The 16,364-nt window shown below is 42.1% G+C and overlaps 1 protein-coding gene across 6 annotated transcripts in view; it reads left to right on the plus strand.

Annotated features, from left to right (window-relative positions):
- The window catches only part of SNX10 (sorting nexin 10), a 67,796-nt gene that overhangs the window by 35,636 nt on the left and 15,796 nt on the right, over nucleotides 1-16,364 (plus strand). For all 6 annotated transcript variants that reach the window (XM_027539373.1, XM_027539375.1, XM_027539371.1 and 3 more), the window contains one exon: nucleotides 1,390-1,436. In XM_027539373.1, the coding sequence (XP_027395174.1) occupies nucleotides 1,413-1,436 (24 nt within the window). In that variant the 5' untranslated portion in view covers nucleotides 1,390-1,412. The remainder of the gene's footprint in view (nucleotides 1-1,389; nucleotides 1,437-16,364) is intronic.

Here is a 16,364-nt window from a genome sequence, read left to right on the forward strand (position 1 = left end):
ATGCAAGTGAGGTTAATGCCAGCAGGGAATCGCGTAACTCACTGAGTAATGGGGGCCAAGAGCTGGGGCAAGAGCTGATAAGTGATTTCTGGGCAGCATCGTGGAAGAGGAGTGGGACTTGGCAGGAGGATCTGGAAGGGGTCAAGAACCCACCCAATCATTGTTTCAGCCAAATCCGCAGATGGATGCAACCCATGGCCTACTTCTCCAGTGATGCAGAGATTCCTTCAATAACCAGGACTCTTTGAGCTGCTCCTCCTTCCACCCTCTGCCCCTTTGCTCATCCCAGTCCCTCTGCCTAAAATGCCTTTTTCCTGTTGCCTTCTGGGCTAAATCATGCCACTGTTTAGGCCTCAGCTTAAGTACTTTCTCAGTAACACTTTCCCAGGTGACATTCGCGCACCTCCCTATTTAGGTTTGCTCACCTCCTGCAGGACCTCTTTCCTCTGCCTGCTTTGGGTTCTCTCCTCCCCAACACCACTTGGGACTGGAGGCCAGAGCTGGTGTTCTTGCTTCCTCATATTCCCTAGGGTTCCAGGGACGTTGTTAGAGATTCAGGAAATACTTGTGGATGATAATCACCTGGAAAAATGAGGTCAGATGTACTTTGTCCAAATAAAGGCAGATTCTGACCTTGCAGTCATAGCCATCTTTCCATGATCAGGTGCATGTCTGTAGTCAGGGGATTTAATATTTTTTGGGGGTGCAGGAAGGGGCAGGGAGTAGGTATTCACTCCAATGAGCTGTTGTAATAAATGAGGGTTTGAGGAACAATAGACAATCCTAGGGACATGCAGGGTTTGGAATCAGCCGATAGGCTGCCTGCATCGACTGTGGGTCAGAGTCAAGGTTCCAACCTTTGTCCTTCTTGAGGCCACACCATCTCTTATCTGAATTCTGGAGTAGTTTAGATGTCAAAGGAATGGGCTGGTGATAGTGATACTGGGTTGATAGTGAAACCATCAGGGCCGCTCTCAGTGGTGGATCTCTGGGTATCTTTTCATCCTCTCCATCTCAGTGCTAACCAGCATGCCCTGCTGTGCCTCATGGCCCCTCTGCTCCCTGACATCTCCAGCGCCTTCTGATTTTCCCAAGATTTCGACTCTGGCCTGACTCTGCCTGATCTTCAGTTCGAAGGCCTGTCATCATCCAGCTGCCTTGGTCTTGCCATGTCCCAAACGCCCAATCGTTTGGGTGGACCGAATGAAGGTGGACCGATCTTCATTCTGGTGTAGTCTGCAGGGGCTGGGGTCTGGGAGGAGCACAGGTACACTTTTCAGCAACCCAGAGGGCTGGTTCTCAGTGAGAGTTTGGGCGGGAGGCCCTGAGGGGCCTATCTACTTCTGTATGGAGGTTCCAAATCACCAAGTGTTGTATCTTATTTTTCAGATTGATCGTGTTCTGTGTTGAAGATGTTTCCAGAACAGCAGAAAGAGGTATGTCTTAAGAAATCAGAAAATAAAGACTTCATGTGCTTTGACTCACTGCAGGTTGGATCTTCGTTCTCTAACCATAAATCTGTAGAGGAAAGTCAAGATACCATAGGGCATCATAGAAGGGAGCTAATGAAAGAACAAAGCATTTGTCTTCCTGCACCCACACCCCCTCTCCCCAGCATCACTGCAGCCATCTTGGCCCTTATTCTTTGGTTCCAGTGGCTGCACTTTCTTTCTGCTCACTCCCATCCACTGCTTCAGAAAGTATCGTTGTCCATGACTCAGAATTCTCCCAGGCTCTGCTCCCTGCTTTGCTTTGAACAGTCTCCCTTTGGCCTGCTGTCTCGGGTTTTCTGCTCTGTTACTTAATTCTGAATTCCCCCACCTTTGGTAACAACCCGGGGTGACTGTCTGCCACTAGTTTCAGTTTTGTCCTGCTTGTTGCCTCTTAGATCTCTGGGATTGGTTTCACATAATCTGGGGAAGGCTGTCCCTTCCCCATCACAGCCTGGCCTCCCAGGCTTCCGACCCCAGCTTCCTGAGTTGCTCTCTGGCTGAGAGATGGGTAGGATGACCAGCACACCAGCCCTCGGTTGAGTGGTCTCCTTCGGAAGAACCTGTTTGTCTGCCCTGCTGATTGTAGTACACATGTCATTACTAGGTGAGCTGAATGAAACTCAGTAGTTTCATTGGCCCTTTCCAGGTTCAATCACATGTGTACACACAACAGTTCCGTGTATACACACATGGTCGCAGACACAGTCAAACATGGCTGCATGGTCCTTATAGTTTGCTTTGCCCAAATGTAAAACCCTAAACAATCCATTTCAGAGAATCCTTCCAGAAAACTTCTTTGCTAGATCTCTCCTTCTTTCTTTCAGCCCCGTGTTTGAGTTTAGGGTCTCTTCAGTAGTCCAGCCCACTTCCACACTTGTAGTCCAGGCTGCCCCCTACCCCATTTTCAAAGTGTTTTGTTTTTTAGCTTTTAAAAATTGGTATAACATGTGTAAATTGCAGTAAATGCATAAAATGCCCTTATCTTATGTATGCAGCTCAGTAGGCTTTCACTTATGTGTACAGCTGTGTAACCACCACTCAGATCAAGGTATGGATGCTTCTAGAACCCCAGAAGGTACCTTGTATCCCTTTCCAGTCAGTCTCCCTAACATCCTCACAGAGTGAGCTCCGCACAATACCATGACCAGGGATGTTTTTTCCTTGTCCTCGTATTAAACAGTACTGGGACCAAGCTGCTTGCCTCAGGAAACACCTTCTCTGTAAAGCTGGCCAAACTGCAAGTCCTCACACTGCCATCACTTCCAGTAGTGATTTCAAGTTCAGGGTTTCCCCAGACCAGCTTCAGTTTTGATTATTCCACAAGAAAAACTCACAGAATTCACTGAGAGCAGTTACATTTGTGGTTATAGTTTATTACAGAGCAAGGATGCCAGTTAGGATCAGCTGAAGGGAGAGGTGCGGAGGGTCAGCCTGGGGCAGGGTCCAAATGCAGAGCTACTGGTGTGATGGTAGCTCTCCTCTGTATGGTAATGCCTAAGAGAAGCTCCCCGGAGCCTGTGGTGTCCAGAGATTTCTCTGAGGCTCATCCTGCCTGCTGGAGAAGACTCTCGAGAGTCCCTTGGACTGCAAGGAGATCAAACCAGGATATTCAGATATTGATCTCAATCCTAAAGGAGAGCAACCCTGAATATTCCTTGGAAGGACTGATGCTGAAGCTCCAATACTTTGGCCACCTGATTCGAAGAGCCAACTCATTGGAAAAGACCCTGATGCTGGGAAAGATTGAAGGCAGGAGAAGAAGAGGGCGGCAGAGGCTGAGATGGTTGGATAGTATCACTGACTTAATGGACATGAACTTGCACAAACTCTGAGAGATAGTGGAGGACAGGAAGGGCTGGCGTGCTACAGCCCATGGGGTCCCAGAGTCAGACACGACTTAGCGACTGAACAACAACAACACATCCTGCCTGCATGGCCAATCTTTAGTGTCCACTCCTCCTGGGATCAGGTCTTTAGTCTCCACTTCCTCCAGAGGTCATAGCTCATACAGTGTGACCTTAAGCCTCCAACATAGTCACATTGTTAGACTGTCCTGTGGTCAAAGCCCAGGCAAACAAAGATACTCTTGTCAGTCAGGACATTCTGGGGGCCTAGAGATCACCTCCCAGTATTCAGAGGCAGACGCCAGACCTCCCTTCAGGTAAGCTGAATGCTTCATTACACACCTGTATTGGCCTGAGCTCTGGGCAGGCTATGCCAAGGGAGCAGGGCTGTGCTGACAGCCAGCATTATTCCAAAGGCACATTTTAAAAATTGTTCTCTTGGGGGAAAAGCTACCCATGAAAGCAACAGAGACTTTTTTTCCAGTTAGAAGAAGCGTTTCTTTTTCTTTTTGACTTGGCTGGTTTAATCGCTTGATGTTAATTTTTAGTTCATTTCAGTTCATAAAAACTAGACACAAATTTTAACCGACTACATAAAGAAAGCATTTTATTGACCTTGTGAAAGTCCTTTATTATAAATAATTATGAAATATTATGACATTAAGGTTATATAACATTATAACCTTAATGTTATTATAACATTAATGTTTCTCTGGTGGCTCAGTCAGTAAAGAGACCACTTGTAATGCAGGAGATGTGGGTTCAATCCCTGAATCGGGAAGATTCCCTGGAGAAGGAAATGCAACCCACTTCAGTATTCTTGCCTGGAGAATCCCATGGACGGAGAAACCTGGTGAGCTACAGTCCATGGGGTTACAAAGAGTTGGACATGACTGAGCACATAGCACACACAGAGTGTTAATGCAGCTGCATAACATTAAAGAATTTTAAACTGGAAAGTCCTGCAACTGAAAAGGAAAATACCCATAAGGAGAAAGAGGTATAATGCCTAGAAATTTACTTTGGCCTCTGTTAGCAAGAAACCAGCACAGCAAAGCGAGATTCTCAATGTGCCATAGCACATTCATGTTCATCACATATCAGTTCATTTTCTGCATGTGGTCAGAGTGACTTCCTGGCTTCTAACACATTGCTCTTAGAACAAAGTGCAAATTCCTCAATGTGGTTTCTAAGGCCCCAGACGATCTTACCCTGGTTCTTTCCCCAGGCTCGTCTCCCACGCTTCCTCCACCCAGCGCCCATCTCACTCCTTATTTCAGGGACTTTGTTCTTGCCTGGAGAATCCCAGGGACAGCAGAGCCTGGTGGGCTGCCGTCTATGGGGTCGCACAGAGTTGGACACGACTGAAGCGACTTAGCAGCAGCAGCAGCCCTGGGTTCCTACGCTTTCACAGATGTTTTTCCCACTGATTTCACACCTCTTTGGCTGGCTGACTCCTCCTTATTTTTCAGGCCTCAGGCTTATAAGTCAAGAAGAGGCTTTCCTCAAGCCTCAATTATCAAGGTATTTTTATCTCAGCACCTACCCAGCAGCACCCTGGAGTCAGTGCCAGTTAGCAGTGGAGGAGGTTTTGGTGGAGACTTTAAATATTCTAGTGGCTGGTGGCTGTTTAGTGGAAAAGAATTCAATTCCCCCACAACTGGGTGTGTAAGGGCTGAATGCAGTATCCCTAATTATTCTAGAATCCGGACCCAGGGGGCAGTGTGTGTATAAGCACTTGGCACTCAGTGCCCACAGGAGACGTTGCTAATTAATCATGAGGTTGGCACATGAATTGAGACCTAGTTACCATTCTTGTTCAAGATGCACACCGGGAAACTCCCTGGCAGTCCAGTGGTTTGAATTCCATGCTTTCACTGCTAGGGCCTGGGTTCAATCCCTGGTTGGGGAACTAAGATCCCACAAGCCATGCAGTGTGGCAAAAAAAAGAAAGTTTAAGATGCAGATGGCCCCGGGCTGACATCTTGGTTCCACCTAACTGGTAGTGCCAGCCTAGAAGTTTGGTAAATTTTTCTTTTAAAGATGGGGGGGTAGTGGGGAGTCAATTGCACTCTCTCGTTAAAATAGCTTTATTACTGCAATAAATCTAGAGAGAGGAGAGCAGGGAGGGAGAGGCTCCCTTGTTAGTTAAACATGTTCCATTTGCACATTGGTTTGAATTCCCACGAGAGCAGTATCCGTGCTGATGGATCTTCCCCATAAAAAGGCCTTGGCACTGGGCCATTGTAAAATTAAAATGAATTCAGATTCATTCATGCATGCAGCTTTAATTTACAATTAAAATATTATGGTTACATATTTTAATAAGAATAATTAGATGGACCCAACTGAATCAACTCTTCTGTTTAATGAGACAGAACCCAGAACCCTTATGAAAAGGCAGGTGGCTGTGACAGGAAACACGTTTCAGACAGTGTCTTTTGTGGAGTCAGGCATTTTTGTTCTCTGTATATTTTAATGTCCAGAATGAACAGTTTGAGTTTTCTACATTACTAAGGCCCTTTGGCTCCAGCTACATGGAGCTCATTTTATGTGATATGTAAATAAGCAGTTTACAGTCTTTCATGGAGTCTGACATTCTAGCCCCTCCAAGAAACTGGGTTTGTTCCTCTGCTCAGGGCTTTCTTGGTTTAAGTGAGACAGTGTGTGTGACGTGTGTGTGTGACGTGACAGGAAGGGTGTGCTGAGACCTGTTTTGTGTGTGTGTGTGTGTGTGTATGTGTGTGTCTCCCCAGCTCTCCTGAATCATGATCGCTGAGTTCAACTTCTAGAGATTGATGCCTTTTGGATAAGAGTTTTTATTCCTTCAAAACGTACATTATTGGATATAAGGTCAGTTACCATTTATTAGGGCTTCACTGGTGGCTCAGATGGTAAAGAATCTGCCTGCAGTGCAGGTTCGTTCCCTAGTTGAGAAGATCCCCTGGAGAAGGGAATGGCTACCACTCCAGTATTCTTGCCTGGAGAATTCCATGGACAGAGGAGCCTCGGGCTACAGTGCGTGCCATCACAAAGAGTCGGACACAGCTGAGCGACTAACACATTGCACTTCACTTCACCATTCATTGACACTTGAGTGACAATAAATCCATTAGCTCTGTGGCGGGAGGTACGCTGAGCAGAGCAGAGCAGAACCAAAGTGGGTCTGGGAAAGTCCCAGGCCCTGTGAGGACCCAGCCACTCAGGCCCCTGCAGGGAGAGTTAGGAGGGAGGTGCTGCTATTTTGGATGCGTTGGCTCTGAGCTTGACACTTGGATGTCCAAGATACACTTAGGCTGATGGTAACATTTTGGGCTTGCTCTAGGAAAGCATTTTTTAATGTTGATTTCTGATTGGAAACTGACTAAGCTGGAACCCACGAATAATATTAAAGAATATCCATAAGCAAGACCTCTACCTGGTGTCCTGTGATGCTGGGGACTTTTGAAGGGAAGCGACAAGACAAGACATGACCCTTTCCCAATTGCCAGAAATCAATTTGTTTTCCCTTCCTCCTTTCCTCCCTGCATATGTGATATGGTATAATAATCGGGGAAACTGGGTATATAGTTTCCACATATCCCATATAGGATATATGGGAATTCTCTGTTATCTTTGAACAGTTTTCCTGTATGTTTAAAACTGTACTAAAGTAAACAATTCGTTTTAAAACAAATAACATTGAATTTTTTGTGCTCATACATGAAGATTTCTAAAAGATTGTACAATGAATAAACCAAGGTATGAAGCAGTATTTACAGTGTGCTTCCATTTGCATTAAAAATTATATATTCATGTATATATCTATATCTATATCTATATCTATATATATATATATATACAGGTGGCTTCCCGGGTGGCTCTGGTAGTAAAAAACCTGCCTGCCAGTGCAGGAGATGTAAGAGACTCAGATTCAATTCTGGGTTGGGAAGATCCCTTGGAGAAGGAAATGGCAACCCACTCCAGTATTCTTGCCTGGAGAATTCTATAGACACAGCAGCCTGGAGCTCTACAGTCCATGGGGTTGCAAAGAGTTGGACACAAGTGAGCACATCCATATATAGACACTGCTGCTGCTGCTGCTGCTGCTGCTAAGTCACTTCAGTCGTGTCCGACTCTGTGTGACCCCATAGATGGCAGCCCACCAGGCTCCCCCGTCCCTGGGATTCTCCAGGCAAGAACACTGGAGTGGGTTGCCATTTCCTTCTCCAATGCATGAAAGTGAAAAGTGAAAGTGAAATCGCTCAGTTGTGTCCGACTCTTAGTGACCCCATGGACTGCAGCCTACCAGGGTCCTCATCCATGGGATTTTCCAGGCAAGAGTCCTGGAGTGGGGTGCCATTGCCTTCTCCAATATATAGACACATATATATGCTATTTATGTATATAATATTATATATATGTGCACATATATATATGCTATATCCATATATATATATATATATATAATATTAAAAATAGATAAAAGTCCTAGATAGGTAGACAAGAAACTAGGAGTACAAATGGAGGGGGACTTCATTTTCATGGTGTTATCTGAATTTGCGATTGTATCTTCTCTCTCTAGTAACATAATATCTTATTTTTATAATAATGAAAAAAACTTATTTTCCAAAGGTAGACAAGTATTAGGATGTCATTGTGTTAGTGGTGTTAGTACCAGCTGAACTCATGGGTAGCTCTTTTAGATCCACATTTCTGACTTATTTTCACTTTCAGGCGCCATATGTGTCTCTTCGTAGAGCACTCCTCTTGAGATGAGTTCCATCCCTTTTTCTCTTCCTCTCTTGCTTCTCTTCTTTTACTGGTTTTAACTTTTCATTATAAAATTTAAACATATACAAAGTAGAAAAATATAATGAACCCTTATATGCTTAAGGGTTCAACAATTAACACATTATTAATTCAAGACCAAGCCCCACCCTCACCCATTTCCTTCTGCTACCACTCGGTGAATGATCTGAAATGAATTTTAGGCATAGTGTAATTTCATCTGTAAATATTTCAGTATGCATTTCTAACAACTGACCCTTCTTAGAAACATACCACATTATCACACCTTAAATAACTAACATTAACTCCTTTATACCATCAAATATTCAGTGTTCAAGTCTCCCTGATGATGTTGAAAAAAATTTTGTATATTTGGTTATCCTAATTCTGATGCAGATAAGGAATACACATGGCATTTGGTTAATGTATTGCTTAAAACCTCTTATTCTGCCCTTTTTCCCCCTTGTGCAATTTATTTGTTGAAGAAACTGCTTCTTTTGACCTGTAGACATTTTCATATTCTGGATTTTGCTGATCTTTCGTGTTCTTGTGCTGTAGTTTAACACAGGTTGGCAATTATTTCTTGTTGTAAAAGGTGAGTCTTTTTCCACTCACTTTTCCTAATGTATTATGAGATGCAGAAAGGTAACTGTACTTAATTCTGGACGCTGCTCATGTAGAGAAACTTGTAACATCACAAATTATTATAATTCATGTAAAAGGCAAAGCTCACCCACAGTTATTTATTCTGAAGTAATAAAAGCTTTCTTAAAAGTCATCATTCAAAACTGCCAGAGCGTGGCATTTAAACCTACTTCAAGCTATAAAGTGACAAGTAACATCCCTTGTAGTATGTCTTTTAGGTTATTTATTATAATTGTTATCAGGAAATAAAGGAAGGTTACTTGGTACATTTCTTCTGCCTTTCAAGCATGTTATTTGTAAAAGAATGTAGTTTGTGTGAAACGGGCTAAATTTTAGTTTTGAGATTATTATGTGGGAGTCCCAGCTAGAACCCTGGTGAATAAGGTGTTGGGTTAAATTCTGTTCTCTGCTGGCATTGAGCCAGGGCTCAACAGATTTTAACTGAATGAATGAGTCTTCCAGTTCAAATACATGAACATATAAAATAGTATATACTTTGGAATAGGAAAAAAATGTTCTGAGAAAGGGAGTACAAAATGAAACAAGTTTTCATTTTTGTGATAGAAAATTCTCATCAAGGCTATAAAAAACTGAAACTCACTAGCACCTAACACCTTCTGCTTTGGGTCTTAGCTTTTGTCTGTATTCATCTTTTTGTAATCCGAATAAATGTTTTTTCAGTTAACACAGTTATGTTTACTGTACTATAAAGATTAAAGTTAGACTGCAGTAAGATTTAAAAAGTATACCTGTCAAGATGGCTAAAATAAAAAAATAGCGATAATACCGTTAGAAACTGTGATAGGTATGTAGTGACATATCATCGTGGTATTAATTTTCATTTCCCTAATGGCTTCCTGGGTAGCTCAAATGATAAAGATTCTGCCTGCAATGCGGGAGACCTGGGTTTGATCCCTGGGTTGGGAAGATCCCCTGGAGAAGGGCATGGCAGCCCACTCCAATATTCTTGCCTGGAGAATTCCATGGACAGAGGAGCCTGGTGGGCTACAGTCCATGGGGTCGCAAAGGGTTGGACACAACCGAGAGACTGACACACATGCACAATGGCTAATGACGCTGCACGTCTTTTCATGTGCTTCCTCACTGTCTGGGTGTCCTCCTTAGTGAAATGTCTCTTCATGTGCTTCTTCACTGGCTGTGTGTCCTCCTTAGTGAAATATCTCTTCATGTGTTTTGCCCATTTTCTAGTTGAATTCTTTTTTTTTTTTTTTAAATGTTGGGTTTTGAGAATTCTTTATATATTCTAACTACAAGTCCTTTGAGGAACTAGTGATTTGCAGATATGTTCTTCCAGTCTGTAATTTGTCTTTGCAGCCTCTTTGCAGGAGGTAACAGAGCAAAGGCTTTTAATTTTGGTGAGGTGAATTTAGCTCTCTTTCCTTTTTTTTAAAAAAACATTTTAAAGGATTTATTTATTGTATTTTATTTTTTTGTCTGAAGTGTGTGACATGCAAGATCTTAGTTCCCTGACCAGGGATCAAACCTGTGCCCTCCTTCATTGGGAGTGTTGAATCTTAACCACTGGGCCACCAGGGAAGTCCTTAGCTCTCTTACCTTGTATGAATTATACTCTTGGTGTCAAATCTAAGAGCTTTTTGTCTAACTTTAGGTTGCAAAAATTTTCTCCTATATTTCTTTTCTAAAAGTTTTATTGTTCATTCAGTCACTAACTCATGTCCCACTCTTTGCGACCCCATCAACTGCAGCATGCCAGGCTTCTCTGTCCATCACTCTTTCCCTGAGTTTGCTCAAGCTCATGTCCATTAAGTCAGTGATGCCATCCAACCATCTCATTCTCTGTTGCCCCCTTCTCCTCTTGCCCTCAATCTTTCCCAGCATCAGGGTCTTTTCCAGTGAGTCAGCTCTTCGCACATCAGGTGGCCAAAGTATTGGAGTTTCAGCTTCAGCATCAGTTCAGTTCAGTTCAGTTGCTCAGTCATGTCCGATTCTTTGCGACCCCATGGACTGCAGGCTTCCCTGTCCATCACCAACTCCCAGAGCTTGCTCAAACTCATGTCCATTGAGTCGGTGTTGCCAGCCAATCCATAAATATATACAAAGAAGTATATACTTCTTCATTTTTTTTCAACAGCATCTTATAATTTTCAGCATACAGAACCTATACATCCTTTGTTTTTGAATCTTCTAGGAAATCAATTGGTTAATTAATTCTCAAGCATTTCATGAGCACTTACTAATGGGTGCCAGTACTTTGCTTGGTGCTAGAAATATGAAAATAAAATATAAGGCCTTTGCTGCTGCTGCTGCTGCTGCTGCTAAATCGCTTCAGTCATATCTGACTCTGTGCGACCCCATAGATGGCAGCCCACCAGGCTCCGCCATCCCTGGGATTCTCCAGGTAAGAACACTGGAGTGGGCTGCCATTTCCTTCTCCAATGCATGAAAGTGAAAAGTGAACGTGAAGTCGCTCAGTCGTGTCTGACTCTTAGTGACCCCACGGACTGCAGCCTACCAGACTCCTCCGTCCATGGGATTTTCCAGGCAAGAGTACTGGCTAGTGGGACAGAATTTCAGGAGAGCATGCTGGTTGGACTGATGCTGTAGCTAATAGCAAAGAAAATAATTTTTTTCTACTCCAGAATAATGGACTTATGTGAAATTGAAAATACAGTGAAATTGGAGATTTATTATTTATTGCTTAAGAACCACCAGAGAGAATGTGTTTAAGGCACAGGCTTTGGAGCAAGGCAGACCAGAGTTTGAAACCTGGCTGAGCCTATTGGCCATTTGACTTTGAGCCAATTGTTCAAGCTTTAGAAGCCAATTTTTTTTTTTTTTGTCTGTAAAATGGGATAATAATATTACTGACCTCTTAGGATTGTTGTAAAGATTAAAGGAAAACGTGTGTAAAACACCACAGTGCATGACCCATATGCATGCTTTGTTCAGTACAATGATTTTTACTGTTGATTTCATCTCATATAAGGACTAAGGGAAAAAAAACAAGGTAGATGGATACATGGATAAAGGTTGAACGTGGAATGGGGCTGGGAGAGGGAAGGGGGTACACTGAAACCAAGGTGTGATTATTATAAGACAACATAGGAATTAGATTTTCAAAGAGTGCAGCAGTCTTTCTTCAGAAGCCTGTTTTCACATGGAGAACAGTAGGGATCAGTAAGCTTAAATTTTTAATTCTACTCTGCCTGACTTCTTCCTTCATACTAGAAATAATCATTAGGCCCAAGAAGTCATTAAAGTGTTTAATAAGGTTATTAAATTGACTAACTGCTGCTGCAGAAGCAATTTTCATAGGAAATCCATATGATTCTATGTATGGAACTTGGAGCTGTCCTTTGTGGCTGACAGGCTGTCAACATTCCCTTGAAGGATGGTGGGCAGGATCATGAGGGATGCATCTAATTAAGGGATTATAGGTGAGCCTTGGCTTCCTGGGTGTGCTGTTCATAGCTGGAAGTATCGAGAAACTTCACTAATTCCTACTAATTGTGGAGTGGGGGAGGGGAGGCCCATCTGAATTATGGAATATTTTAAAATAAATGTACTTTTATTACTTTCAATACGTATTTTAACTCCAACTAGGCAAACAAATTGTCATCTGGTAGAAGTCTTAGGGGACTCCGGTTATTGGAGCTCTCAGGATGATTTTCAATTATTTCTATGTAAATAGGTGCTTCTGGAGTTGTTTAGGGTGCTCAAAAAACAGTTGATTCTCATAGATATTAAACATTGCTCTTGTAGCCATGTGCTGTTAATTGGCACGCCCTTAGAGGAAGGGGTTTGTTAAATTAAGATAAACTTTAGACCAGCTGCTAAATAACTTATCATTAATTCATGGAGTCCAAGAACTCAAGTGGATGAGGTTTTTATTTCAGTTGAAGTTTGATCTCATCTTTATTTTCCCACCTGAAGACAATTCACTGATTCCTACAGGCATTCATTTATTCATTAAGTGATATTAATGGACTGCTTTGGATGTGCCAGGCACTCAAGTTATACTGCAAAGCCTAAGCTACCCTAAAGGAGCTTAGCATCTAGTGAAGGAGGGCTGCAGGTAAGTACAGTGCAACAAAGCACCGAGAAAAAGGATTCCCAAGGTCTGCCCGGAGGCAGTAGGGGCTTGAAGAGTTCAAATTAATCAGACTGGAGAAATCTGAGGATTTCCAGAGGAATTCCAGAAGGATTTCTAGAGACTGAGTTACGTTTTGAAAATGGATTTGAGTTAGCAAAAAATAAAAGAACCAGATGATGACAATAAAGGAAAAAGCAGAAAGCGGGATGAGGACAGCAGTCCAGGCAAGAGAACAGCATGTTCAGAGGCGCGCAGGCGTGAAATGGCCTGTTATGTGACCCAAGCTTCGCCTTTGGAGATAAGTAGAGTGAGAATCATGAAAGGCTGTATTGTGCTAGCTACAGAGTTTGAACTTGATCTTGAAGGTCATGGGACAGGTTTTGTAGGATTTTCAGCAGGAAAATGACATCATCAGATGTGTGCTTTGGAACTGTTCTTGTTTTAGTATGGGGGATGAATTGGATACAGGCCCAGAGATCAATTAGTAGCACTTGCATTAACATTGGGCATGCTATCCGTCCTTGGGTCAGAGCACTCACAGAGGGAATAGAGTGGTGGGTATATCAAAGGAGGGTGAAACTGCAGGACTTGGTCAGTGAGTCAAAGACAGAAGTCTGGGGACTCTGGATTTTTGGCTGGGGTTGCTGGGGATGAGATGAGGAGGAGGATGTGGGAAGGGTGTGGACTCTGTGCGCTAGTGGGATTTTCAAGTGAACCTTCTAGGCAGGAGGCTGGATATATGGAGAGATGCCTGAATGGAGATGGAGAGAGAATCATCAGTTCGTGCTGAGTGCTTGAAACCATATGTTTGGATGAGGTCACCCTGGAATGGTAACAGGATGTGAAGAACAGCAGCTTGGGATGGCTCTCAGGGCCACAGAGACGTGGAAGGGAATGAGAAGGAAGGAAGCTTACCATTTAGCACTTCAACCAAGTTAAAGATTTTCAGGACTGAGAAAGTATTTGGAGACTTAGCATCATAGTTAATTTTGAGTGTACATTTAAAGTGCATTGCTGTGTTCTTAGGAGATTTTTTTTTCCCAGCATAGTTTTAGAATCTGTTTTCAACATATCCTTCCCTGCATAAAGATTAGATGTAATGAGTATTAATAAAGGTAGAATCTGAGAATTCTAACCCATTAAGATGAGGAAACTAGGTTCCTTACTGTAATTTGTCATTATGATATTCATTCCTTCTACAAATATTATGAGGGGCCTGCTCCGAGCGAGTCCTGTGAAATCTTTAGGTCTCTCTGCCTTTTACTGAAAAATTACAGTATTAAAGTATTTGCTACTAGGTTCTTAAATTAATAAATTTGTACTTTAAAAAGATAATTGGGTTAGCTTTTCTGAATTGCTTATTACCAAGGTCTATGGGCAGAGAAGGCAGTGCACCCCACTCCAGTACCCTTGCCTGGCAAATCTCATGGATGGAGGAGCCTGGTAGGCTGCAGTCCATGGGGTCTCTAGGAGTCGGACACGACGGAAGCGACTTAGCAGCAGCAGCAGCAGCAGCAAGGCCTATGGGAAGACTTTCATGCTTTGGGTTTATAAGCACTTTCCTTTCTATATAATATTTGATTTCATGTAGCACAATAAAATTTTCCTGGTGCTTTCACAGGTATTTTATAATTTGATCCTCTTAATGAACAGCTGAGATAGGTTGGATAGGCATCATTCCTATTTTCCTGATGTAGAAACAGAGGCTCAGTGAATAAGCACATAATTTAGGAAGTAAGTGAACAAAAACTTACCCCTGGTATTGTGACCATAATTTCAGTGTTCTTTCCATGAAAAGGGACCTATTACTCAAAGTTTAGATGTTAGTAGTTGGGCAATAGCAAACAGATAGAGGGGAAAAGTCCTGATTTTTTTGAGAAATATTTGTCATTACTACCATCTTCAATTAATAATATGTTGAGTGGTCAAGGAGTCTGTGATGCTGTAGTAACTGTGTATTCTATAATTTTAGTTCAGAAACCCTTTTTTGACTGACAGGTTTGTAGAAAATTGACAAATGCATTTGTTTGTCTTTTCGTTTTTGTTTAACCTGGGTAAAGGCTCACTATTTCAGTAATGGGTGCATGTCTTCTGCTGTTAATATGGAACACTGAACTGTTGGAAATATTAAATTTCCCCTGTGGAATTTTCAAGAACTTCTGCTTCTCCAGTGGAAAAGTGGAGCTGCCAGCACCCTGTGAGGGAGTGTGGCTTACATGTGACTGGGTGACTAGGAGCCTCCTCCCTTAGTCCGGCTGAACGGGGGCAGGATAACCTTGTTAGCCCTTGTCAACATTCTGTCTTGCCCTGAGTGTGTGGGGACACTTTAGAGGGTTAGATGTGGTCTACCCTGGACTCTGGTCTTCTCTCCTATTCTTAACCTATTTGTCTCTGTCTTTATTGATTCACTGATGATTGATTCATTCCTTCTAAGAACTATGGGTGTGTAAAAAGCACTGCGGGAAAATGAGTTATGTACACACACTCGGTTAGGAGATGGAGGTGAAGTGTGTCCTGAGGGCACGGTGCCTGGGTTCTGTTTCATTTCTGCCCCTGGGCAGGATCTGCTTTACACTGAACCAGCCACACTTTATGTAAGAGGGGCTCTTATCAACAAATGTTTTTATAATCCTTCTTATAATTAAGAATGTGTGTTTAAGAAATAATGGCCAAAATGTTTAGAACATTGCTGTATTGTTGCCTTGTTTTTATTGTCTGTCTTCTAAACGACTTTAAAAATACATAATGAAAAGATTTCAAAATAAGTCTTTTTGGAGCATTAATTCATCACCTCTGTATGCATATTGAGGACAAGCAGTAGGGTAGAAATCTCCAATGCAAGAACAAAGTATTACTTTAGAAGGTGAGACTTATAGGTAGCAAAAGCTATTTAAGGGAATGTGGACTGCCTTTCTCCTTTTCTGTTAATTTTCTGTCTTGCAAACTCTCATTTTATTATCTGCATAACAGAATGGAGGTTCTTTGTCCAGAAAACTCCATAATATTTCTTCTCCTTCTGCTTTGGAGGATTGACAGCCTGCTTCTCAGATGTGCCAAAGCAAAGCAGTAGAAATGCCTACAATTTCAGTCCTGAAGTCTTTTTTTTTTTCTTCAAAACAAAAGGTTAAAATATTTAAAGTGAAATTCAGTTAGCAAATTTATAATCACCAAATGAATAAATGATAATTTCAAAGATTATCATGCCAAACATAACAATTTTTTGTTGTACATGTTTTCATATTTTAAAATTAAGCTGATGTAGTGAAGAGCACTTTTAAAAAAAGTATTTTAAATTTTACCCTGTGTTTCTTGTTCTTATTATCTTTAAAAAGGAATAAAATTATCTACTCTGTATTTTTTAACTTCTCTTTTACCTATAACATGAGGTTGTTATGAAGAAGTAGTTTACCACATGGGAAAGTATATTTTAAAAATAGAAACATATGTCAAAAGCACCCATCTTTCTATTCATATTACTAAGTCAGTATTGCTTATTCTCAGGGCATCGGGGTGCACAGAAGTCATTTCCAACTCTCC

Source organism: Bos indicus x Bos taurus, chromosome 4 (assembly GCF_003369695.1).
Source record: "Bos indicus x Bos taurus breed Angus x Brahman F1 hybrid chromosome 4, Bos_hybrid_MaternalHap_v2.0, whole genome shotgun sequence".
Taxonomy (NCBI): domain Eukaryota; kingdom Metazoa; phylum Chordata; class Mammalia; order Artiodactyla; family Bovidae; genus Bos; species Bos indicus x Bos taurus.